At 54.4% G+C, this 25,503-nt stretch overlaps 2 protein-coding genes across 2 annotated transcripts in view; both read right to left on the bottom strand.

The window, feature by feature from the left end:
* NUAK2 (NUAK family kinase 2) overlaps positions 1-7,605 on the bottom strand; it is a 17,847-nt gene extending 10,242 nt beyond the window's left edge. The window contains exon 1 of the mRNA XM_021686613.1: positions 7,253-7,605. Within this exon, the coding sequence (XP_021542288.1) occupies positions 7,253-7,498 (246 nt within the window). The 5' untranslated portion in view covers positions 7,499-7,605. The remainder of the gene's footprint in view (positions 1-7,252) is intronic.
* Positions 7,606-18,391: 10,786 nt separating this feature from the next.
* KLHDC8A (kelch domain containing 8A) lies at positions 18,392-24,666 on the bottom strand. Its single transcript, XM_021686615.1, has 5 exons — positions 24,258-24,666; positions 21,301-21,465; positions 20,843-21,058; positions 20,204-20,305; positions 18,392-19,322 (listed from the first exon to the last, which is right to left on the bottom strand). Exons 1-5 carry the CDS (start codon positions 24,631-24,633, stop codon positions 19,129-19,131), a joined length of 1,053 nt encoding a protein of 350 aa, XP_021542290.1. The 5' UTR covers positions 24,634-24,666; the 3' UTR covers positions 18,392-19,128.
* Between the last annotated feature and the right edge of the window lie 837 nt (positions 24,667-25,503).

Genomic DNA, 25,503 nt, shown 5'->3' with positions numbered 1-25,503 from the left:
CCCCTGGAGCTGCATCCTTGAAAGAGGGGAGGCCCAGCTCTTGTGCTCTCCCGGAGCAGGTCAGGGAGGACAATGGCAGCGGGAGGGACCTGTCACCATGGAGCCTCCTCCCCAAGATGCGGGAGAGGCCCACGGTGCAGCTGCAGGGGACGGCGCGGGACGGGGCACCCCTCAGGGGCTTTCTTCACTGACTGCCCCCGCCCCCTGCCCTTGTGCTCCAAACCACCCTGATGAGCTAAGCAGAAAAATCCCTGGCTTAGAATCGGACAGGGGGATGGGGATGGGAAGGAAGGGGGTTGAATCCTCCTCGTTGCAGGTCATATGCAGCATCAATCCTGCGCACCCCTCTCTCCACACCCCTTTCTCTCCCTGAGGGGGAGATTTTATGGACTCGTTCTTTTCTAAAATTCTTTGTTTTAAAAATCAGACAATAGATAAAGTCCTATGAGCTCTTCAGATAAAGGGCCATAAACATTGTGTTAATACGTAGTAAAAAAAAAAAAGGCCATATATAAATCACATATCTAGATAATGAAACAGAAATAGTTAGGGCTTAAGATGCACATATATGCAAAAACTAGGCATGTTACAACTGTATACACACAAGCCTATACAACAAGGAGATGAATCATCACAGGCTTAGGGGGAGAGGTCTCACAAAGACGAGGCCTAAAAGAAATGAGGTTCCAAAAAAGAGGGTCCGAGCAGGGCTAGGAGTCCCTGGGTCTGTAGAGAGTATAAATGTTGAACCCTGAGATCCATTTCTTTCAACTATGAAGCCTATGATTCCACGTGAGGATTGTTAATCCTCAGTGAACGGCTCCATCTTCCTGCTAGCTCATGTTCTGGCCTCAGGGGGCTAGGTCAAGGCGCCTCCTCCACCTGGACAGCCTCCCCACCTCAAGTTATCCACATTAGGTCCTAGGAGACCACAGCTGGCTGGCACTTCCTATGAAGGAAACAAGTAATGTCATCAGGCCTCCACTAGTCTCCAAGCAGGTGACGAGAAGAACGATGTGTCACTGCCCTGGGGGGCCTGGGCCACTGTTCCCAACCTATTCCTGCCCCACAGGACAGGCCCCGTACCAACTGCTGGTTAGTCTGTCATAGTAAAGGAGATATAGAAACAGCTCAGGCCTAGAATGTGCTCAGCATACAGAAAGCATTCAACAACTGTTTACTGGTGAACACAAATCACAAATAAGTAGTTATTGGCTAAGTCACTGGGCTGATCCCCTGACTGACAGGATGAACACCCAGATAAGATTTTCTGCCCTTCTTCCCATGTATGGGTGGAACCAACTTCAGTTACAGGATGAATTTGAGAGACCTTTGTTCTCATATGCAAGTTAGTTGAGCATCCATTCTCAAAGAATTAAAATATACTAACCAGAGCCAAGAACAATTGCTGAGTGGATCTCCCAGAGGTAGGAAGGCCACATGCCTAGAGACAATCCTGGTTCATCCTGGTATAATTATTAATAGAGCCCTTTTAGGGGCGCCAGGGTGGCTCAGTTCATTTAGAGTCCAATTCTTGATTTCGACTCAGGTCATGATCACCAGGTTGTGAGATGGAGCCCCGTCTCCAGCTCTGTGCTCACAGGGAGTCTGCCTGAGATTCTCTCTCCCTCTCCCTCTGTCCCTCCCCCGACTCTTGTGCTCTCTCACTCTCTATCTCTAAAATAAATAAAATCTTTAAAAAAAAAAAAAGCTCACCCTAATTAAAAAAAAATAGAACCCCTTTTACTCTCCAAAGTAAAAGTACCTGCGTTAAGGTGATATGTTATATGGCCACCCTACTCAGTGGGGCGGGACATCCAGGTGCAACAATTACCTGATAATATAAGTGTGAATGCCAGGTCAGTGGAGTGGGGGGGGGGTCAAGAACCCAGGTATCTGATTCTTATTTGTCCCTATGGAACCATGCAACTCAAGACAAGCCACTGAAATGATGTGGTTAACTGGTGTGGCTAGTTTTAATGTCCTCATTTGAAAAATGGAAGGGTATTTATTCTTCAAACATCTGCTGAACACCTACTATGTGCCTGGTGCTATGCTAGGTGTTGGAGACTCAGACAAAAAATGGATAGTCCCTGCACCAAGGCCCTCAGTCCCGTGGGAGAACTGGCAACTAAATCTACTGTAATGAATAGGACAGTTGTGGTCCCTGCCTGCCCAGGGACTCCAGGAGTGCTGATGAGAGCTTTCTTTGCCTGGGGGAGCAGGGAAAACCACCTCTGGGAGAAAACTTCATCTTAGATCTTCAAGCCAAAGGGGGTAGGCTGGGAAGGGGCATATAGGGCATTATAGGCAGAGAGAAAGGTTTGGGCAAAGGCCAGAAAGAAAGGAACCATTCATGAATGTGTACATCAGGACCTCTAAGCTCCCTTTCAAACTCTAGCATTTTCTGCTGAGCATCTTCAGAAGTGGGTCATTGGCTACTCCGCCAGGAAGGTGCTGGCCAAGGATTGTTGGAATGGGCTTGTTCGGAGACCCTGTGCTATGTCCGTGTTAACCTGCTGGGGCAAAAGTCCTATGGATGCTGGCCCATTTTGCAAAGACAGCAGGACTAATCCCCCATCCCCTTTTGCAAATGGCAAACGCTAAAGTCCAGAAAGGTCCACTGACTGCCAAGTTTTCCTGACACACCAATGCACAATCAGGATGGAACGGTGTTGCCTGCAGAAGCTGCCATCTCAGAAGACGAAAGTTCCTTGCAGGTGCCTTGCCCTGCCTCGGGCTCCCTGCCTCCCACCCTTGGAGAAGGGAAGGGCTCACCCCCTGCCTTGGGCCAGGCCGTGCAGTACCACCAGGCACCCCATCCCTCTTAGAGATCCACAAACACACCGGGGAGATGGGTGTTGGGGGCTCAATTGGTTAGATGCTTCCTCCCCTGCAGGAACTCGGAGCAGGTCTTAGAAAAAGAAGATCTAGAGGTGCTGGTTTCAGGTCCCAGGAGACAGGGTGCAAGCTGGGCATCTCCGGTCATAGCTAACACCAGGAGTTGGAGCCAAGATCCTTGACTCCTCTCTGGCCTTTCACGGGGCACCTGCCGTCTGGAAGGCAGGGCAAGGAGCTGGAAGATGACCCATTTAGATAACGGAGGAGAGGTTAGGCTGGCCTGTGCTAGCCTGGGCAGAGTGGGAATGGGTCTGGGGGTGGCTCACCATCCCACCAAGCCTGCCAGAGACTCAGGCAGGGAGCAGGAATGGGCTCCGGGAATGAGGGGAGCCTGAGCCACCTCCCCTAAGCCCCATGTTGTGCCCGCCCCCTCCTTGCCACCCTCTGCCCACTCTGCCAGGTTGCTGGGCAAGGCGCTTCCCTGCCCGGCCCTCTTGTGTGGTTTGGCCACAGCCCAAGGACAAGAGTCGCCTACAGCCGGAGCCTCCCTCCCTGCTGCTGAGCAGGCAGGTGTAGTCAGGGCTGGGAGGGCAGCGTCACGCAGAAGAGGACTTTGGTGGCCAGCCAGGCGGAGCCCTTCTCTGGAGCAGGGGCCGAAGGAGAGACTAGGACTTTGAACAAAGCAAAGACCAAAGCGGTTTGGCTTAGAGAAGCACAGCACAACCCATTCTCTTGCTCAGGGCAGCACAGACCCAGGATGGGTACCCCAGGAGAGAGTCAAAACTAGCCTTGCTGGGATAAACACTGTGTGTGTCAGCTCCTATGCTGAGCACTTTACAGATATGATCTTACGTCATCCTCTGAGAACCCCACGAGGTAGGAAGTATTATAACGCCCACTCTACAGTCCGATTCCTTCACTGACAGAGGAGGAAACGGAGATACACAGAGGTCACAGAGCTGGTAAGCAAGAGAGTCTGAACTGGAACACCTACGGTCTGACTCTGAGCTACACAGCCTCCTTGACGAGGTCAAACCCAGGAATGTCGTGTAGTTCACTCATCCAGGATCCCTCAACATATTCAGCACATGTAGGGGTGGGAGTTCATTCCCAGTGACTCTTCCCACCCTCAGCACTGCCTGGAGCTCTGGGAAAGGCGGCTTGTGCTCACTGTTGGAATGACAAAGCACACAGAGGCAAGCCCGGGCTCAGCTCAAGGCCAACTCCCCGTCCAAGACTCAGTATTGGTCATCCATGGCCTGGGGTGGTCAAGTCAGGAGCCTGCGTTGCAGACATGCCACTAACCAGCCACAGGACAAGTCCCATCCTCTCTCTGGGCCTCAGTTTCCCCATCTGTCAATGCAGGGATCAGACCATCTGGGTCATTTTCAAACGTTTTGACATCCCATGCAGCAGTCCAACATATATAAGACACAGAAGCATCCCTGTCCCAGATCACTATCCACTTGGAGTCCCCTAATGTTCCTCATGGCACCCCTTGGAGAGAAGACAGCCATGCAGATCATCCCAAAGGCTTTGGTGGATTCTACCATTCCAGGGACCCCAGCAGGTGTTTTTCTTTTGGGGGAAGGGGCAGTCAGGGGAGCTGGGAGAGTCACAGGAGGAAATGTCATTTGGATACCAGGAATGTACTCAGAGATGAGAAGATCCAGAGCAAATATTTGTTTTTCCTTTGATGCCCTCCTGGAGTAGCCATTAGTCCTGCCCACTTGCCCCTCCCTTCGGGCAGTCCCATCTGGCCCCTGATAATCTCATCTAGGTAGGCTGGGAAAGGGAAAAATGCTAGACAGGTAGAGAGAATATTGGGATGGGAGCCAGCCAGCAGGCTTTCCTCTGAATCTAGCCCCCACCAACAACCTCAGTTCATTTTGAGGGATGTCATGGGCCATTTTCATGTCCCTCTCCCTCACAGGAGATCCTGAGGCACCAGGTCAGCCTCTCTTAAAGGAGGACAGTGAAGAGGCCGGAGTGGGGGTGGGGTGAGGAAGAGGAGTCCTCTCCAGAACGGAGAAACCATTAGCCCCCAGGCAGCTACTCTCCAAGCAGGACGGAGACCCTGAGCAAGTTCCCTGCAGAAATACAGGGTGGTCTGTGGATCAGGGTGGCCCCATGCCTACTGACCTTAGCTCCCTGCACACAGTGAGAGGCAGGAGGCCGGGGAGTACCTTCTGTATTCTCTCTGTTCTGATGTAATAAGAGCTGGAATCCCTGCCTACAGCCACTGAGGTTTGAAAACTGAAAGCTGGTTTATCTCATTCCAGAATCAATGAGATCTCTCTCTCTCTCTCTCTCTCTCTCTCTCTCTCTCTCACACACACACACACACACACACACACACAGTGCTCCAGGTCAAGAGTCTGATGGGATCTCAACTTCAATCTCAATTTCACAGTTCCTGGGCCACCCCAGTCCCCCAACCCAGTCTGTCCTCCAGCAAGAGGCACATGCTATTTTGCAGCTAAGCCCCTGACAAAGCCTGAGCCCAGTGGTCTCAAGCCTGGAGCCTCACTGGGCCCTCACACTTTAGAGAAAGAGAAAGAAAGGAAAGCCAGGAAGTACACGATTGCCCAATAGCTGTAACCTGGCAGCAGGCAACTGGGGACAGTGCCAGGCCTTAGCAGGAAAAACATACTCGGCCCTATTGATGAGGCCATAATCCACTCCCTTTCTCCAGCACCCACTCTCCTTCACCAATGAAATGACTTCTTGAATTTCAAACCAGTTACTGACTGCGAAAGCAAACAATCTGGGAAGGCCACCGGTCCCACAGCCCATAGGGTAAACCATGGACACACAAATACACATGCACGTCTCATAACCAGCACCCAACGGAATTTTGCAAAACAGTCCCTAGACCACCTGCCCTAAAAAGCTTGTTAAAATGTAGGGCGGGGGTGGGGGGGCTCCTGGGTGGCTCAGTTGGTTAAGCGTCTGCCTTTGGCTCAGGTCATGATCCCAGGGTCCTGGGATGGAGCCCCACATGGCATCTATCTCCCTGCTCAGTGGGGAGCCTGCTTCTCCCTCTCCCTCTGCTGCTCCCCCTGCTTGTGCTCTCTCACTCTCTCTCTTTCAAATAAATAAATAAAATCTTTAAAAAAAAATGCAGGGGGCGCCTGGGTGGTTCAGTCGTTAAGTGTCTGCCTTCAGCTCAGGTCATGATCCTGGGGTCCTGGGATCGAGCTCCGCATGGAGCTGCCTGCTCGGCAGGAAGTCTGCTTCTCCCTCTCCCACTCCCCATGCTTGTGTTCCTACTCTCGCTATCTCTCTGTCAAATAAATAAATAAAATCTTAAAAAAAAAAATGCAGGTTATCTGGCCCCATCCTAGACTTTGGAATAAAATCCTCTGGATGTGGAACCAGAGAATAAGTATTTCAAAAGAAGCACCCCCAGGTGATTCCTATGCACGTTAAACACATGTTTGTTAACTAACTTTTGGCAAACTCGCTACCCTTTCAGGATTTGCCTTTCCAGATATAAATATCGGTTCTTACTGCAGCTTCTGTGTATCAGGATCAATTTAAATTCACATTTGTAGCTCATTCAATCTTCATAGCAGCTTGGGAGGGAGGCTGTGGTTTTTGGTTGTTTTTTTTTTTTTTTTCAGTTTTGTAGAAGGTGAAACCGAGTATAATGATAAAATAAATTGCTCGAGTTCTCACAGATTACTACTACTATCACTACTACTACTACCTATGTCCTCTGACCCCACATTAACTGGACATCTTTCTGAAAAGGCTGAAAACCCAAAGGTATCCTGGGACACAGTAGACTTTACACCAGAGCCTGGTTTCACATTTCCCAGAATAAAAAACCCATCCTAATGAAACTTGGAGTCAATTTTAGAGCCAGAAACGACCTAAGTATCAAGCCCATCTCCACCCCATCCCACCCCAGTGCAGATCCCCATGTAGGCTGGGCTGCCAGATAATAAGAACTGAGTTGAGGAACTGGACCTCACACATTCATCCAAGCACACACTCATTTACTAAACTCATACTAAGATCAGGCACCTTCTACTTCCTCTTCCCATTCCACTCTTTCGGATAGTACGCTCCAAGCAAAATTCAACCTAAGTCTCATCTTCTGTAGGGAGTCTTCTCAAGACAGGACACTATGCATCTTTTATGCACCCTGCACCAGCCGTCCGCCTCACTAACTGGGCAGTCATCGCATGCTGGCTAGTGTTGGGGTTCTCAGGGCCAATGCCCGCCCCACCCCCGGCCCCCACCGCACGCGCGCGCGCGCGCGAAGACGGAATGCTGGCCACTCCACCGAGGACGGCACTAGCCCCCGGTCCGGCCTGCATCCCTCACCGTCCGCGGCCAAGCCCCGCGCCCGCCCCGCGTCCGCCCCGCCCCGAGCAGCGCGGCGAGAGGGAATCGCACTTACCGAGCGCCCCGAGCTCTCCCGCGCCTTCTTCACCTTCCCGTAGGTGCCCTTGCCCAGGGTCTCGAGGAACTCGTAGCGGTGGCGCAGGTTGTGCTTGTGGTGGTGCCGCTTCACCGCCTGCTTCTTCATCTGGGGCTTGGGCGACTTGATGAGCCCGTCGGTCAGCGGCCGGGCAAGCTCGGCGGTCAGGGCGGAGGCGGCCGAGGGAGCTGGGCCGGGGCGCCGGGGGAAAGCCAAAGGCTCCATGGCGGGCAGGAGGTGAGCGAGCGCGGAGGGGGAGCCGGCTGCGCGGGGAGAGCAGAGCTAGAGCCGGGGGTACACGACCCGCACCCGGGCGGGGAACCCGCAGCCGCACAACAGCGCGCGGCAAGTAGCCGCGTTCCAAGTTGTTATAAACGCTCGGAGCCCGAGGCCCTGGCCACGCCCCCACGCGCCCATTGGTCTGCTCGCCGGCAGCGCCGCCCGCATTGGCTCGCCCGGGCCTCCGGCCCCGATTCCCCCACCCCCCACGCCAGCCGAGTCTGGGAAAGGTGTCAAAGGAGCCCCGCCCACCTGGGCCCCAGAGGGACAGGCTCGGGGAATAGGAGACATCAGAGGAGGCTGCTTGGCTGGTCGGTACTACCGGGGTCTGGAACTGCTCTTGCCTCTGAGCGGCACTCTGTCCTGGTTAGAGCCACCTGTTGTCATTCTACTGTACTGTTTTCTCTGTTATCGAGGGGCAATCTGACAGTACTAGAAGTCACCGAAGTATTTTCTCCATCCTGACTAATTTGCATCTCTCAAGCCAAAATCTGTGAAGTCACTTGACCACTTCTTTCAGACCATAAGGGGGAAAAGGGGAATGGAGTGGGATGGAGGCAGACCCCAGTGAAGTGGGAGGGCTAGTGGAGAGCTGTTCCGGGGTTCTGAGTTCACCTGTCTTCAGTTAGTTAAACCTTCACTGGATCCCAGAAATGTGGTTCTGGAAAGTTCTTACCTCTTCATCAAAGAAGGCTTGTAGGGTTGAGTGGCTCCCTCAAGAGGTAGTGGAATTTATGAAGTGTTGGAAGGAGGTGGAGCAAGGCAAAGGGAAATATTCATTCATTTAAAAATGCTTTACACTCGGGGTACCTGGGTGACTCAGTCATTAAGTGTCTGCCTTCAGCTCAGGTCATGATCTCAGGGTCCTGGGATCGAGCCCCGCATCAGGCTCCCTGCTCAGCGGGGAGCCTGCTTCTCCCTTTCCCACTCCCCCTGCTTGTGTTCCCTTTCTCGGTGTGTCTCTGTCAAATAAATAAAATATTTTTTAAAAAAATGCTTTACACTCTTATTATTTAACTTCTCTTCCCTAAATCTGTATATGGCGGCCCACTCATAAGTTTTCCTCTCTGATTTTGGAGCCAGGAGGACTGGTTTTAAGTCATGAGATTTGGCTTGGTATTTAAGGCCTAGAGCACTGGGTCTAGAATCCCCATTCTGAGTGTCATCTAGAATCCCCATTCTGAGTGTCATTTAGAATGAAATGAGAATATCCATAGGTTCTCCTTCCTCTAAGTGTAATAGGGAGAAAGAGACATTTCCCCTTGAGTCTTCTTGCTAACCCAATTTTTTGAAGTGGGTCTTATTTTGCCAAAAGCCACATAGCCATATAGAGAAACTGGCAGAGCTGGGATTCAGACCCCCCCACAGGAAGCTTGTGTCTCCAGCTGTGTATTCAGGGCATGCTGAAGATCAAGAAGGACTACATCCCCAGTGACTGGATTTCGTATTTAGTGTCTGCCCACTTTCCTACTTCTGCTGATTCTTTGATCCTTTCTAGTGTGAGTTAGGGATGGAGAATGCTTCCTTTGTAGCAGGAGAGGATCCACTTAGGTAGAAAACCAACCTCCCTTCCCCAAATCCGCAGGAGGTAGCCAATTTGGTATTCTTCCCTCTACCAGCCTCCCTTCTTGCTCTGAGTCATCTGCCAAAATAGAATGAGGCCCAGGTAACAGTCCCCCTGACCTGCTGTTTCCTTTCTCCCCTGAGATCTGCATCCATCCTGGGGGCCCAGCTAGCTAGGGCCATCCAGATGGATTAGGATTCTTAAGAGGAAGTATGGGTAGTATTAGAGCAAGCACAGGGCCCTGAGCTCTAGTTCTGCTGACACCAACCGGTTCTGTGGCCTTTTACCAGTCACTTACTCATTCTATACATACTAGTGCCTGCTAGGTGCTGGGCCTCTGGATATACATGATGGTGACAAGATGGACATGGTCTCTGCCCTTAGAGAAGTCTCAGTCTAGTGAGAAATAAACAAGCAAATCCTGGACAGAGGAAGATGTGCTCAAGATGGGAGAACAGAATGCCCTTGGGGTGTATAACAGAAGGGAGCCCTTAGCCTTAATAGGAGAAGGTAGGTCAGGGGAAGCTTCCAGCAGACAGGGCCTCTTAAGCTGAGACCTGAAGGATGGGAGACAATTAGCCAGATGAATCAACACCTCTTCATAAATAAGATGAAAGAATTATATGGATGAGCCTAAGATTCCATTTTAAGCTTAATCTAGACTCCTATCAATTCTTTTTTTTTTTAAGATTTTATTTATTTATTTGCCAGAGAGATAGAGAGCACAAGCAGGCAGAGAGGCAGGCAGAGGGAGAGGGAGAAGCAGGCTCCCCGCCGAACAGGGAGCCCGATGCGGGACTTGATCCCAGGACCGCGGGACCATGACCCGAGCTGAAGGCAGCTGCTTAACCGACTGAGCCACCCAGGCGCCCCTAGACTCCTATCAATTCTTTCAGATATCCTCAATACCGCTAGTGCAATGTTAGGCACGAAAGAAGGTGCTTGGTAGATGCTTACGAACCAAAGGAACGCATGTGCAATGGAATTCAAAGATTAAAGTGAAAGCATCTCCAGATGATTGATTTCCCTCCATCACCACCTGAACGGGCCCTGGCTGCCTTGGGGGGTTGATCTCCTGCGCCTCCTGAGCCTTCCCTACCCCACTTCAGCTTCCTTTGACCGGAATGTGAATCCTTATTTAGGGGGCAAGCCATGCATGATCAAAGAGCCCAGAGAAAAGAAATCTGTGCTGTTCCAGCCAGGTGTGCCCTGGTGGCCCCCAAGGGACTACGAGACAGTAGTGATGAGTGGACCAAGCTGCTGTCTGTACACAGAGACAGGCGGAGGCACAGACTCAGAGCCCGAACAGCTTGTGACTCGGAAATGTGGTTCACTGCTGAAACTCAACTCTCAAATTCCTTACAGGGAGACCTGGTCTGTCGCAACAGAGTGAGAATTCCCTGACAGGGAATCTGATTATATCTGGGGCCTCGGCTGCTAAAGATTTCAGGACATTCCTGGGTCATGTGCTCGGATGTGGCTGGAAAGCTGGGCTGAGCTAGGCCATGTTAATCCTGCCTGCCACACCATCCCCTCCTGGGAAGGGGAAGCCTGGCACCCCCACCCCCATGTCCCATCACTGATCGCTGTGGGAAGGTCTCTGGGGATAACCATCCTTTGGGCCACATCAGGCAAGCAGTGAGAAACAAGCATCTGCCCCAGTCCCTATACACTTCACAACCTGTGTGCATGCGTGTCTGTGTGGGTCTAGACTAGTAAAAACAGATGTTAATGTGGCTCAGAGGAAGGACTGTCGTGGGGCATGGAATGCAGGGTGTTGGTGGGAGGGCAGGTGAGAGACACCAAAGCCATATTTCGGGGGGTGAGGGGTAAAGCATTTCTTCTGAAAAAGAAATACATCTAAGATGAGCCTTGAGGGGTGACCAAGAATTAGCTCTCTGCTCTCAGGAAGGATACAGTTTGGTAAGGCAAATAAGATAAATACACAATTTATCATATAACCCAAGGCAGAAAGTAGGAAGGGCCTCAAGAGAAGTACAAGGTGCCATGTGAGGCTGAAAGGACGGGTCCTGCTCTGGCTCAGGGGTTTGACGGAGGACCTTAGAGGGAGAAGTATGAGGAAAGGCCTTCAGGGATGGGGTGGAGGTGGGTGAGGGGAGGCGATGCTGAGTGTGTGTGTGAGGGGTTGGGGGGCAGGTAGGAGAGTAGAGAAGGGCCAGCCAAGCCCTCTCTGGATCTGATAAACTTTAGGGAGACTCCCAGGCCCTAGAGCATCTCCTACCTCAGGATTTACCTCAGTATTGATGCCTGAGCCCCATCTTTCTTTTCTTTGGGAAAAGGGCTGCTGCAGGCTGGAGGGCCCTTCCAGCCTGAGACCCCAACAATTATATTCCCTTTCCCCAGAGCCCTGAGGATGGGTTACAGCGCTCAGTCCCCCCCAAGGTGGTGGACAATATAGCCTTGAAGGTGCTGCCCTTCCCCTCTCAGGAGCTGGTGGAATTGTCTGGATAGGAACCTATGAGTTAAAAGTGGCCCTCCAAGTTTAGGAGGTGGGAGTCCAAAGAGAGGGTTTTAAATTCTGGAAGTGGCTGGCAAGTTAGGATGCCTGACTCAATGCTGCTCTCTACTGACCAACTCAAGCCTAGCAAGTTATATGGGATGCCCAAAGCTGTGACCACAAGCTTTGCTTAGGTAATTATTCCTTCAATGAGCCAATCACTCCATTCGTTCATTCATTCATTCATTCATTCATTCATTCATTCATTCATTCATTCAACAAATATGTACTGAGCAATGACAACAATAAGTATAATAATATCTAACATTTATTGAGCCAGCCCTGGTTCTAACTGTCTTAGATACAGTGTCCTGTCCAAGACCACCCAGCCCTGACTGGGAGTAACAGAGCTAAGAGGCTAACCCCATGGGTCCAACATCACAGCTCGAGCTCCTAAGGATGATATTGCTTTGTGGCACCCAAATGGGCTCCGGAAATACAAGTTGGAACTAATGAGCTGCTTACAATCTAAATTCTGTAAGCCTTACCAGGAATTTGGGGGAATCGTGTGCAGCAAACACTGAAACGCTCTCGATTACAACGGGAAATTGAACCTTATTCACAGGTTAGGCCTGGGAGGGACATGACCCTACCTCTTCTCCCCAAAACAGAAAGCTTGCCTGTCTCCTGCCTGGGGCGGCAGGGAGAGCTCAGGCAGATGAAGAGTCAGAGGTCCTGGGTTCCAGCTCCTCTTTTAACCACCAACATACCCACTTGGGTCATGGCCAAGGACTTTCTCTCCTGGGAAAGTTCCCTCGTCTTTAAAAAGAGATTTGGATAAACCAACTCTGAGTTTCGTTTCAACTCTTCTGGGACTCCTTTGCCACATCTAAGAAAGGACGAACTGGAAATCTCTGTCACTCCCATTCTTTTGCCCACCTGGCAGGTGATTCCATCACTACAAGACATTCAGGGGCTCCATTCCCTTTCCCAGCCCCAGAGTGGAATGCTGTTTTGGCTCAGGAATCTACAACCCAGGCTCAGGTTCATGAATTCCATCCTCGACACAACTGTAGGACGTGGGTGCCGGCATATGATTATCCCCATTGCACAGATGAGGAAACTGAGACACAGAGAAATTCAAGAACAGTAGTGTCATAAACCTGGCAGGTAGTGGAGCCAGACGGGAGCCCAGGCCATCTGGCTTCAGAAACAGGTCTCTTAGCCCTCATACTTCAGCTTAGAGGGGATACTTGATTTGCCCAGAGTCTCAAATAAACTATGCCTCTCGATGTCATAGTTTACTCGACCTGAAATGTGCCTCATGACTGCCTTGTGGGCTTTCTGTGGGATGAAACAAGATGTGAAGTGGTCAGACTGATGATTTCCTATGTCTGCTTGGGGTTTTGCTGAGCTCTGGTACTCTCGATCCCCTCCCCCCAATTCTGGCAGAGACCCACACGCGTGGGCGTGCGCTGGGGGCTTATCAGACTCCCTGAGCTACAGCGGATCTGATCTGGGACTGTTAAGATAAGCATTGAGACTGCCCAAGGTTAGAGCTCTGTGCTGGGGAAGGGAGAGAGGAGCCTGACTTGGGGAGAGAAGAGGAAGGAGCCGTGAATGACTCTCAGTGCTGGTTTGCTAGCAGAACAAGGATATTCTTGAGGGTTGGGAGGTGGAGTGGGTGGCTGTTTGTGTAGATTTAGTGCGGGGCTTCTAGGTGGGGTTTTGGAAAGGGTCCTCTTACCCTGTTGTTGATGGCAAAACGAAAAGATCTTTCTCTTTTGCTGCCCCTCATTCCTATGTCCTTTTCTCAGTTTCTGAGCCTGTGTAACTCCCATGGCTGTGGGGTTTGCAGGCGGGAGCGGGGGCACCTATGCTTAGGACTGGGGTGAAAGTTTTCATGGGATTCATCTGGGCACCCAGTCACCAGGTACTTTCCACTGACTAATTCTGCTGTGCTGTTGCCTTAGCCATCGGAGAGGGTGATGGGCTGAAATGGGACATAAGAAATAAAAATAAGGGGTGCCTGGGTGGCTCAGTCAGTTAAGCGGCTGCCTTTGGCTCAGGTCATGATCCCAGGGTCGTGGGATCGAGCCCCACATCGGGGGGCTCTGCTTCTCCCTCTGCCTCTGCTGCTCCCCCTGCTTATACTTTCTCTCTGTCAAATAAATAAATAAAATCTTTTTTAAAAAATAAAAATAAGTCCTCATCTTTACAGGGTCAACACTTTCACATCCACTATTTTATTGATCCTTCACTAAGCCTGTGAAGTCAGGGCCTTAGTTAGGTTGGATCCTGGGGTACAGAGGCTGTCGATGTCCATGAGGCAAGGGGTACATGAGCCCCAGAAAGGCAGTCAGAGGATGGGGTTCTACACCTGGCTCTCTCCCGGGTTGGCCACATGACCTGGGGCAGGTGATTCAGTTTCCCTACGTCTCAGTTTGTGATTGGTCAAAAGAGACCCTGAACACAGAAGCTCTTTGTAAACTGTTAAAGGCTCCCCAGCAGCGGGGCATTTATGGTGGTGGCTCAGAGCTTAGTACTCCATACTCCACTTAAATCCTGCTCCCTTGAAGGGGCTGAGTGTGTTCTTCCTCCTGGCCCTGCGTCCACAGCCGACCCCTGCACTTGTGAGGGTGGTCCGGAGAGGACCAGGCAGGGCGGGGCATAGGAGGTGTGCCCAGGAGGGAGGAGGGGAGAAGGTCTGCCCAGTGCCACCTCCCTGCCCCGTGTCTGGCTCCCACTGGCAACCTGAGCCCTTGGCCTCCCAAGCTGCTCCTGGAATGTAAACCCCAAACAAAGCACATTCTTGAGCCGGTCACCAGCTCCTGACCCTTGGTAAAGGAAGGCAGGAGCCAGCATTTCTCTTGGCCCCGAATGACACCAGCATAATCTGGTGCTGGGGGTTGTTATCACAAGCCCGGATTAACAGGCTGGCTGTCCCCCACAGCTTATGAAAAGCCCGATCCTGACCTATTCCTCCCGTCAAAGCCTGCTGCAAAGGGAGACGGGACCCGATCCCTAAGTGAGGGGATTTGAAATACTGCTGATTTCCTGAATCTGATGCTTTGTGCCAGCCACAGGCTGTAGACGGAAGCCAAGGAAGAGGGGGCATTGTAAAGGTTACTCTCAATGTTACTGCTGTCTCTCGACTCCTTGATTTCTGGCTTCATTCAACTCCATTGTTTGCTACACATTTATTCCATCAGTTATTTGTTACACATTTAGACACTGCATGCCCAGCCCTCTGCGATGCTCTGAGCCTCCAAGGACGAATGGCGCTGTCACGGTCCCGAGGAGAACTTACAAAGTTTTGTGTCTGGGGGCGATGTGTGGGGGCGGTGGCTGCATTCACCAGGTACACAAGGGGCAGGAACCCTGGGCAGAGGCAAGGAGGGGAGGCGGGGAGACGGGGAGGCAGGGAGGCGGGACCTGTGCCAAGGGCCTCAGAGGCCCAGACCGAGGCTGGGAATCACCTGAAGGGTAGGGCGAGCTGCTGGGGATGCTAAGCTCTGCAAGGACAGTTGGATTCGGAGATGAGAAAGATTTCCCCAGCGCAGGGGCCTAACAGCGATGTGAAGGGGGGAGCTGGAGGAGAGGGCTGCGGGGGGTAGCGTAGTGGGAGGTCGTCATGTGGCAGGAGGATGAGGGTGTGAACCCAGGTGGTGGCCATGGGAATCAGGGAGGGGCCAGCCTGTGGGGGATGTGGGCGCGAAGAATGAAGGTGGGGTGGTCGTTTGTCACCAGGGCTGAGCCTGCTTCCCACAGGTGTTGGATGTGGAGGTCTGAGGTTAACAGAGACCCATCTGGAAGGGTAGCTCCAGTCAAGTCCCCTTCTCCCATAGATGGGGACACTGGATCTAGATAGAGGAGCCTGGGAAAGGGATTTGTACATTACTATCCCTTACAAATGTTTGCTTTTAAGGACGTGAGCTGCTAACCTGAGGTTAGGACCAGGCCTCCCTTTCCGGTGAGTGGGAGGGAGAGTGTCCCCAAATCCCCTTCTCGCCCTCCAGATAAGGAGGGCATGGTGGGCCTCCTTCTGGAGACAGTGAGTAGGGCCTTAGGAGTCCCTCGCCTTGAGGGAGCAGCCACACACCTCCCCCTGCAAGGTCGACCCCAGAGGAGGAGTCTGGAAGGCCCAGCTAGGGCCCAGGTAGGCCAGGCCACCAGCGGCAAGCCTGGAGGTCCTCACTCCAGCAATGTGGAGTGTGGAGGGAGGCTGGGGGGGAGACAGACTTCTCTCTGAACTGCCTAGAAAACTTACAACTCGAGGTGTCACCTCAGGTGTCCAGTCTTCCAATACTTCCCGGCCTCCAGCCCCTTACCCCACTGACCCTCTGAGTCATCTGCCAAATATTTCCTCTTTGGAGGGTGTTTTGCATGAAGAAAAGAAATTGTCTCAGGACTCTGGAGAGTCCAATCTGGCTAATGAGGAACTGGGACTGGGGCTCTAGGAATTTTTCCCAGTTCTTCCCCTCAAGGAACCATCCCTTAAACTCGCTCAGGACACATTTAGCGGGCGCTGGCTGGGTGCCAGGCATGAACCAGGTGCTGAGTACATGAGGGCCCGTGAAAGACTGGACTCCCCCATTTCCAGAGCTCATGACAACTTGTGGAAGTCTCTATTTCCCCATCTGTAAAGCAGACTGATCCCAGGCTTGCCCAAGCTCACAGGGATAAAGGATGCAAGAGGCCCTCCAGCTGCTATGGCACCGATCTTTCTGGGTGATATTTTGAACCCCGTACACTGGTACGTCACAGCTGATGTCCTTTCCTCCTCTGTGTGCTAGGTCCTTCGAGGCAATGCAGTGCTGTGGTCAGAAAGTCTGCAGTCAGACTTGGCTTAGTCACTTACTAGCTTGGGACCTTGGACAAGTTATGTAATCTCTTCGAGCCTTAGCTTTCTCATCTGCAAAATGGGACACCCCTTACCTCATAGAGTTGATCTAAGGATTGAAGTGAGGGCTTTGGCACCTTGTCAGATGGCATGATCCTTGCTCTTGTTCTACAGATTGGGAGATAAAGATGAGAAAGAGGAGGGGAGGGATTGTGACATGAAAGCCTTTGGGGGCGGTGGGGAGGGAAGGAGCAGGGCCTGGAGCCAGGCCATCTCACCCCAGATCCTGAGTGGCCTCCATGGCACCATGAGGTACAGACCATGTGGCTTACCACTGACATTCCATTTCCCTAGCTCAGCGAGGTGCCCCCAAAGTCTTTCCCAGAATGGACCTCCAAGAGGTAAGTCCTCAGCAGACCCTAGCTCCAGCTCTTGGTAGCCCCCATGGGTTCTGGTGGCCAGTCCCCCAGTCTCATAATGGGGAGGCCCTTTTTCAGGCTGACTGTACCCCTGAAGTTCTGACCATTTAAAAATGCTTCAGTCCCATCCACGGATCTGCTACCATTTTGTGTGCTTGGAAAGCCCCCTCCTCCAACACCCCCCCCACACACACAGAGCTTTGGCCTCTCTTGGAAAGTGTGGAGGGACCCCTGCTTGTAAACACCTTTCTCAGGGAGGGTGGAAGGGGACAGTGCAGAAATGGAAGAGGAAAGGTGGGGGGGCCAGACCAGGGCTGGACTTGGCAGTGACTTCCCAAATATGCTGATCCATCCCTCAGAGGATCTGTAGCTCTTCCAGCACCTTCTTCTAACAGTTACTTCAGCAACTAACAGACCCAAAATCCGGGAGTCCAGAAGCAATAGGAAAGCGTCCCCTGCAGTCTGCTCACCAGGGGGCACCCGTAGCCACAGGCCACCTCTAGCCTGGGTGGGAAGGCCAGGCTGGGCCAGCAGGGGGCAGCACCCTTCCTCCAGCCCCAGAAGACCCAGGTTCCCCTTGTCCTCAAGGCCCAGGGGATCCTCCAGGAGGCTCCCCCTGAGCCCCGAGACACGGACAGGCATTTCTTCTCTGTTCCTGCTTCTCGAGAATGAATTACACCATCAGGTAGTAAGTGCCGTCTGACTACCCTGCAACCCCACCCAAGGCAGGTTTTTCTTTGTATCCCCGGTGCTGATAGAGCTTTTAAAAATAACTGGGAATCAGAAAGAGGTGCTCTAGGGGCGCTTGGGTCTTTCTGTCGGTTAAGCATCTGCCTTCGGCTCAGGTCATGATCCCAGGGTCCTGGGACGGAGCCCCACATCGGGCTCCCTGCTCAGGGCGGGGAGCCTGCTTCTCTCACTCTGCCTCTCCCCACCCCTTGTTGTTGCTCTCAAATAAATAAAATCTTGGAGGAGGAGGAGGAGAAGGAGAATGAGGAGGAGGAGGAGGAGAAGGAGGGGAAGAGGAGGAAGAAGAGGAGGAAGAAGAGGAAGAGAAAGAGGAAGAAAGAAGAAAGGAGAAGGAGAAAAGGAGAAGGGGAAGAGAAAGAGGAAGAAGAAAGAAGAAGAAGGAGGAGGAGGAGGAGGAGAAGAAGAAGAGAGAGGTGCTCTATGAGCTTCAAGTCTTTAAGTCCATGAGCAATCCCCTTTCAACTTGGGGTAAGATAGGAGTGAACTTGAGCTGAGTGAACTGAGGCCAGACGTGGAGATGTCAGCTAACGAGCGCAACCTTTCCTACCCCGGAAGCGGAGTCTCCACGCTGAAGAGAAGGCAGAGATGCAGCTGTGCTGGGAGCGAAGTGACTCGGTGGGGGTGGTTTGGAGATGGAGCCTCCTCAGTGGGAACAGCCAAGGACAGCTGGTCGCCTGGGGTCCTGTTTAGTCTGAGGCTGTCAGAGGGACTGTTTCCTGGGGTCCCCTCTACCCACCAAGACACCCGTCCACCCTGCCCCTGCACCAGCTGCCCGAGAGGATAGGAATATAGATTTTAATCGTTGTGCTGCTCCTGTTAACCCGAGTGCCGCGAACCCAGCCTTCATGGACTTTGATGCCACGGTGTATGTGAGGTTTTGCACAGAAACGCTCCAGGGTCGCCGGGGACGAAAGGGCCAGGGAGGGGTGGCAGAAGGACTAAGAGAGTGAGGAGAGGAGCGGGGAAGCCGAACCTGGACCGGTCCATTTGAACCTGACTTCCCTGCCAACCCAGCGGCCCCTGTTCCAAGGCCACTTCTCGCTGAGCAGATGAGGGCTAGGGCAGGCCCGAGGTTGACCGCCAAATGGGGGAAGGATGCGGACCACGGGAGAGAAGAGGGGTTTGGGACTCCTTGCAGCCCTTTGCCATTTTCCATCCCAATCCTCCCCATCCTCATAATGGTAGATGTTGTCTTCTGCTCTACCCACCTCCTGCCCCGGACACCGGGGGTGAGGGTGGTGGTGGTGGGCAGAGCTCACTGGAAGGGGAGGTAGCAGGTACTCCTGGGCCTTCCTCTGCCTGAGCACTAAGGGAGGAGTCTCCTCAGAGCTCTGCTGGGCTCCAGCTGGAGGCTGGCGGAGTCAACGCGTCTTCTTACGGTCTCCTGGGATTGCTACAGTTTGGAGGTGGAGGGAGGTCCCTCAGAGCCCCAGGGCCTGAGCCCACTAGCTGCTGACAGGACCTAGCATCCTGGGAAGTCACCCAAACTGCCCAAGAGTAGAGTGATCTGGTCCGGGGCAAAGGTGCTGGGCCCAGGGACAGCTAGGAGTCAGAGACACACAGCGCTTCCACCGCGGCGCTCAGACCCTGGTTGACGCCCCCCACAGCCAGGAGGCAGTTCTTGACAACTATGCTGGAGCAGGCACAGCGGGGCGTGGGCATGGTGGGGAGGACCTCCCACTTGCTCTTCCCGGGGTGGAACGCCTCTGCCGTCTCCAGGACCGTGGGTTGGTTCCCTGAAAGTGCCAAGGGAACCGGACCTTACAAAGGAGCCCAGCCACTGATCCGTGCCCCACAGGGCCGCCACCTCCCTGGCTCCCTCTGGAACCGCCAAGTGGAAGCCAAGGGACCTCAGTCCCTGGGCTGCAGAATGGCTCCCTCCCTACCCTGGGCCTCGGCTCTTGTCAAACAGCCACTTTGCCCCGCTTGCCTTCTCTCCCTCTTTTCATCTCCTCCACCCTCTGCTTTTACCAGAAGTTTCTAGATACTGCTGCTGCCTCTCTTTTGCCTTTTACTAAAAAGCCGTCCCCAAGGTCTGGCTCACATTGAGCTCCTTTCATACTCGGGTGAAGTGGGAGTCTGTCCACACTGAGTGAACTCTGGGTGCCTAGAAGCCCTGCTACCCACGTATCTCTGCCCTGTTGAAGCTGGGGTCCTGCCTTCAAAATACCACTACTCTCTGCAAGGAGTAACCCAGCAAATCCTGAATCCATTACAAAAATCTGTCTAATCAGATTGCTTTCCTATTCCAAGATGGAGCTGGGTATCCAGGGAGTAGAGCTGGCCAGAGAAAGAGGACCAGGCTAATCCCTGCTACACTTTTGTCTCCAGTGTTCCTGGATAGGGCCCCAGGGAGCTGTGCTCAGCAAGCCTGTGTTCCACGGTTAGCAGCATGTCCTGCATGCTCTCTTGGCCTCAGTTTCCCCTGTGTAAGAGGACGGAAGGAGCACACGGGGGCCTGTTTGTGGATACGTGGGAGGGAGTGTTTTGAATTATTTGGGATAAAGGGGTAGGCAGGCAGTATGCAAGCAGCCAGGACCTTCTCCTGCTCATGCAGAGCGCCAAGTGTCCACCAAGCACTCGACCCGCAGTAACAGCCTGGAAGCGCCATCCTTACCGAGTCCTCCAGCCACTATGACCCGTCCACTCAGAGAGCCGGCCACAAAGTCCGCCCGCCGCTTCTTGAGGAAGAACGAGCGTTCCATCTTCAGCCAGCCCCCTACGGGCCACGGATTGTGGCAGGATAAATTTAGAGAGAATTAGATGCTGACCTCCCCCACCAAATACACACTGAGTCCCCAGAGCTCACACCTGAGACAGAAGTCCACTCCATCCACCCTTCGTGCTCAGGGCATAAACTACACCTCCTGCTGTTTGAAATGACAGCTCTGTGGCCTCTCCCCGCTCCCAGGCTCGCTATAGTCCAAGGAACCGTAATCCTGACCGGGATCCTTCTGTGTCTGCATCGGTAAAAAGCAGGAAAAGCCCTCCCTCCCCTGGCCCTGCCAGGATGTTGTAAGACAAGAAAATAGACGGGAAAGGCTTGGAGACAAATAACCAGCCAGCCGAGAGGAGCCCTGTCCACATGGAAGAAAGTGAGCCCAACAGTAGCCCGGAATGGTGAGGGCTATTTAGACCTCTGAAAGGCTCATGCCACTGGGTCAGCAGCCCTGGGAGGGTGGACGGGATCAGGGGGAAAGTGAGGGGGAGTCAGCCAGAGGGGTGGTGGGCAGCTAGAGACTGGTGCCCTGCTCACCCTGTTCCATGTCGAACACGTCCATGGTCCGGAGGAACTTGGGCTGCCGGTACAGCCGACCCTGCCTCAGGCCCCCCAGGCTGTAGAGGCGGTCATCCAGGGTCACAAAGCTGGAGAAGGCCCGCTTGCAGGGAATGTTGGGGAACTTGGTCCAGGAGCGAGTCTCGATGTCAAAGACCTCAAAGGCATTGACTGCATACTTGGACTGTCGTCCCCCTAGGGGCCAGGATGGGGTTGGAGGGGTGGGGGAGGGGGGCCATGTAAGTACCTGAGGGCAAGGGGCTGCATTTCCCCTTCTGACTATTACCCAACCATACAGGGGGCTCCCTGAGGGGTTGGGGCATCATGGTTACCCCCTAGTACCGAGGAGATGCTCAGCACTCAGACGCGGCTTCCCGTGGGAACGGGCCCCGGGGAGGGAAGGAGAGATAGATGTGGGACCAATAACTCGTCCTTACCCAGCACATAGATCTTGGAGCCTTGGAGGAAGGAGGTGGCAGCATATCTCGGGGTGGGCATGGGTGCTAGTGATACCCACATGTCCTTGAGCATGTCATAGTGCTGGAGGTGGTTGTGCGGACGGAGATCTAGGCCCATCCCGCCTGCTGCGTACACTCGGCAATCTGAGGAGAAAGGCCACACACACCCCCTGGCTCAGCTCATGAAAACCATGAGACAGGCCCATCAGTAATCACCTAGCACGCTGGGCTCCATTAACCCCTTGAACACTGGCACCAAGGCCAAGCCAGGTTCCCAACCACTGCTGTGCTAGAGTGAGGTTAATGGAACCACGACAAGTCCCTGCCAGGTTGAGCCTGGGTCTTCCTGAAGCCATGTCAGGCCTGCATGCCTTAGTCTTCCCTGGTGTCCAGCCCTTGGCTGAGCCTCGCACGGGGTAGACTGGGGCAGAGGCCTGGACAACCCTTGGCAGGTCTTGTCCTCTCCACGTTCCTCCTGCGTAGGCAGCTAGAGGGGATGCCAAAATGGAGGGGGTATTCCTCCGATGCCCTCCAATAGTGGACTGTTGCTTAGGCACTCCCAGGTCGGAACTCTCCAGACCCAGCAGGAGCCTTTGGAAATGAGGTCAGCCCTGCTGTCATTGGCCTTGTGGGACACTGGCCTGCTGCTGGTTTTCTCTGTGTGCCAGCCCCAGGGGGGTGAATGCCATCCTCCTCACACACTGGGAGGCTTGTGGGCCCCAGAGGCATCCTGCACTAGATGGGATAGGGTTAGGGGTGAATGAGGATGAGGCTTTGGAGGACAGAAGACTAGCCCCTTTAAGGAACCCTGCCAGGGCCGTAGGCTGGGCACTGTGAGAGGAGAAGCAAATCCTCTCGTTTCCTGCTGCTCTTGGCTGCAGGTAGCCTTTGAAGGCACCTCCTTGAGACACTGCAGCGGAGAGGATGAGCAAGGCATCCGTGTTTCCCGGGGCCTCGCCCCAGTACCTCCTGCAGCCTACTGGAGACATAGCTCCCCCCCCCCACACACACAAGCTACTCTCCTTCCCAGGGACCCACCCCTGCCTGGGATTCCATCTCCCAGTAGCCAGTCTTCACCGCTTCTGGCTCTAAGAGGCTTTTATTCTTCAAGGAAATTATAGAGATGAGTACTATTTCCTTCTATTGAGTACTACCTCTCGTCTTACTGAAAAAGGAAAAAAAAATCCCAACCATAGCCTCAGGTCAGGAGATTGGGCCTGCTAATATTGGGAGGATTTCCCTTACACGAACTCTGCCTCTCCCATCCCTGTGTCACCCGAAACACACCTCCAGCTGAGAACCCTCGGTCCACGCCACACCACGACTCCTGGGCCAGCTCCTACTCATCCCTTCACGGTCGCCTGGGTGTCCCCCACCTGCAAAGCTGGGCTCAGAGCACCAGCTCAGTGCCTCCCATGGCATTGGCTTCACCCTATTCGCCATTTGTTACCGAAATAATCCTTGTCTGTTTCTTCCGCTAGATGGTTAGAGAATTTGTTTGTCTGTGGCCCCAGCATCTGCTCCAGTGCCTGACACACAAGCCTATGAAAGCTCATCAGACTAACTGCTGAACCCATTCCTTCAGTGCCCCAGTGAAGAGCACAGACTCCATCATCACTCACTAGCTGTGTGACCTTGGGCAAGGTATTTAACCTCTTCGGGTCCCACATGGCGTCCCTCTAAAATGAGGATAATCATAGCACTTACCTCATCACACAGGTTGTGAAGATCAGAGGGGCTAAAATATATAAAGCATCTATAGTAAGGACTCAATAAATGTTAGTTCTTAATCTCCCGGCAACATTTATTGAGGCCTGGAGACCAAGGAATACCCTTTCCCTCTCTTTTTTCCCCCCATAGGCCTCCAGGTCTCCTGTCCTTCCTACCCAGAGTTCGTGGAGGCCCCACTGGCCACTGCCCTGAGGGATTCTGGGTTAGAGTTTCTCACTGGTCACCTTCATTGGTCAGACCCGGCCTTCTGAAAGTAGAGGCCAGGTCTTCTGCCTCTCTCCTTCCTCCCTGGGACCTAGAACTGCAGGGACACAGCAGGTGCTCAAGAAATACTGGTTCCTGATCTACAGTAGACCCAACAGGTAAATGGGATGGTTTTGCCAGAGATGGAGGGAGGGTTGTATCCACCAAGGCTGTCTGAGCTGCACTTGGGGTCTTCTAATTCCTGTTGGACCATTTCCCATAAAACCCTTTGTGTTTCAGCAAAAGAGCTTTTGGAACCCCCTCTGTGCACTGGGCTGTACCAGGCCCAGTGAGAAAGAAATAAGGGGCTTTGACAAAGTGAAATGAAGATCAAATAACCGTGTGGTCAGCACATGCTCGCCCCGAGACCTGTAAACCCGGGTAAGGTGCTGCAGGAGCATCACCCTCAGGAAATTTCTAGTCTCCATTCCTTAGCATCTCTGAGATTAGGAGGCAGAGGGGGAGGTTGAGGGTGGCGGGAAAGGCCCTGGAGTCAGGCCTCAAGGCCCCACCAGTGGGGCCTGGGGATGGTACAAGGAGGCAGGGAACGTCCCCAGGGCCCCAAATATGTGTCTAGAGGTGGTGGTACCTAAAAGGCAGATGTCAGGGGATGAGGTGCTGTGGGTGGGAGGCTTCGTCATTCTGCTGAATGAAGGGGTCTGCGGAGACATGGCACTAAACCTTCAGCTCTCCCCTCTGGCCAGGCCTGCCCTGCTTGCTGGGAGGAGCCTGGGGGAGTGGAGTTCTGGTATCATATGCAATTACTAGACACTTCACCTGCTGCGCCTGTTTTCCCATCTGTAAAAGAAGGTCAGTGGGTCTTCAGTTTCAGTGTCTATTGTAGGGATCAAATGGGATCAGGCCTGTGAGAGTGGGCCCCCCATTCAGTGTTGGCTTCCATCCCTCTCCCCGTGACCCCCACTCCCTTCTCTCTGCCCTCCCTCAGCCCTGGCCCCACTCGCCTTTGGCCGTTACAGAAATGCCCATGGCGGCCTCGCGCAGCACGCTCCTCTTCTTCCACTTGCCCTCATCGATGTTGTACATCTCCACGACCTTCAGGGGCAGCTGACTGGCGCCCACACCCCCGATCACCATGATCCGCTTCCCCAGGGCGATGGCGGCCACCCCGGCCCGGGCTGTGGGCAGGGGGGGCAGGGCGGTCCACTGGTCGGCCTCGGGGGAGTAGACCTCAAAGCAGTCCATGGGGATGCCGCTGTCGTCACATCCCCCGATGGCATAGACCTGCCCCCCGCTCTCCAGCAGGGAGCAGTAGACCCGGCGGCTGGGCAGCGGCGCCAGGCGCTTCCACTGGAAGTCCTTGACGTTAGGCACCTCCATGGCAGCCCCGGGGGCCCCGCCCGCCGCGCCCCGGTGCCCGCGGAGCGCCGGGGCGCCGCGGGAGGTGCGAGCCCGGGGAGCCGCCCGCTACTCGGCGCCCCCTCTCGCCGCCTCCATCTGGCTCCCGTCCGCCGGCTCCCGCCCGACCCCGGGCAAGGGCCCCGACGCCGGCCAGCGCTTCACAGTCCCTCCAGACTGCGCGGTCCGGCGGCGTCCGCGCCTGGCCCTGCGGGAGGGATGGGGCGAATCAAGGGCGGTCGGGGCCCCGCGCCCTCGCCTCCTCGAGCGGCCGGCCGGCTGGGCTCCCGGCTCCGAGGTCCTCGCCAACTTTAAAGGGAAGGCGCGGCGGCCGAGGGCGCCACCCCGCGGCGGCATCGCGCCCCGCAGCGCCGTGTCCCCCCGCCCCTCCGCGCTGGCGGCTCGGACGCCCGCGGGGCGCGCGCGGGGCGGGGGCCTCCCGGCGGAGCGAGGACTTAACACCTCCGGGCGCCGCCGCCTCCCTCCCCCGCCCCCCGGCCCGCGCCCTCCCGCCCACGCCCCCGCGCCACTTACACAGCCAGGCCCGAGGAGCGCGGTGGCCGGGCGCAGACCGCGCATCAGCCGGGACGGCGGGGAGCCGGGGAGAGGGCGCGCTGTCCTTCCGCAGCCCGCACGCCGCCGTCACACAGGCAGGCGAGGAGAAGGGACGAGCCGCGCGAAGGGGAAGCGGAGCCGCCCGCGGGGAGGAGGCCGGCCCGGCTGCTCCGCGCACCTCCCCACCCGCAGCCGCCACACCTGTGCCGGAGGCCGCGTGCGCCCCGCGGCGGAGCAGGCCGGGACCTCTTTACATAAGCGCTGGCAGCGCCCGCCCGCGGGGGAGGGCAAGGGCCC

Source organism: Neomonachus schauinslandi, chromosome 6 (genome assembly GCF_002201575.2).
Source record: "Neomonachus schauinslandi chromosome 6, ASM220157v2, whole genome shotgun sequence".
NCBI classification, from domain to species: domain Eukaryota; kingdom Metazoa; phylum Chordata; class Mammalia; order Carnivora; family Phocidae; genus Neomonachus; species Neomonachus schauinslandi.
This window is presented reverse-complemented; position numbering and strand designations above follow the sequence as displayed.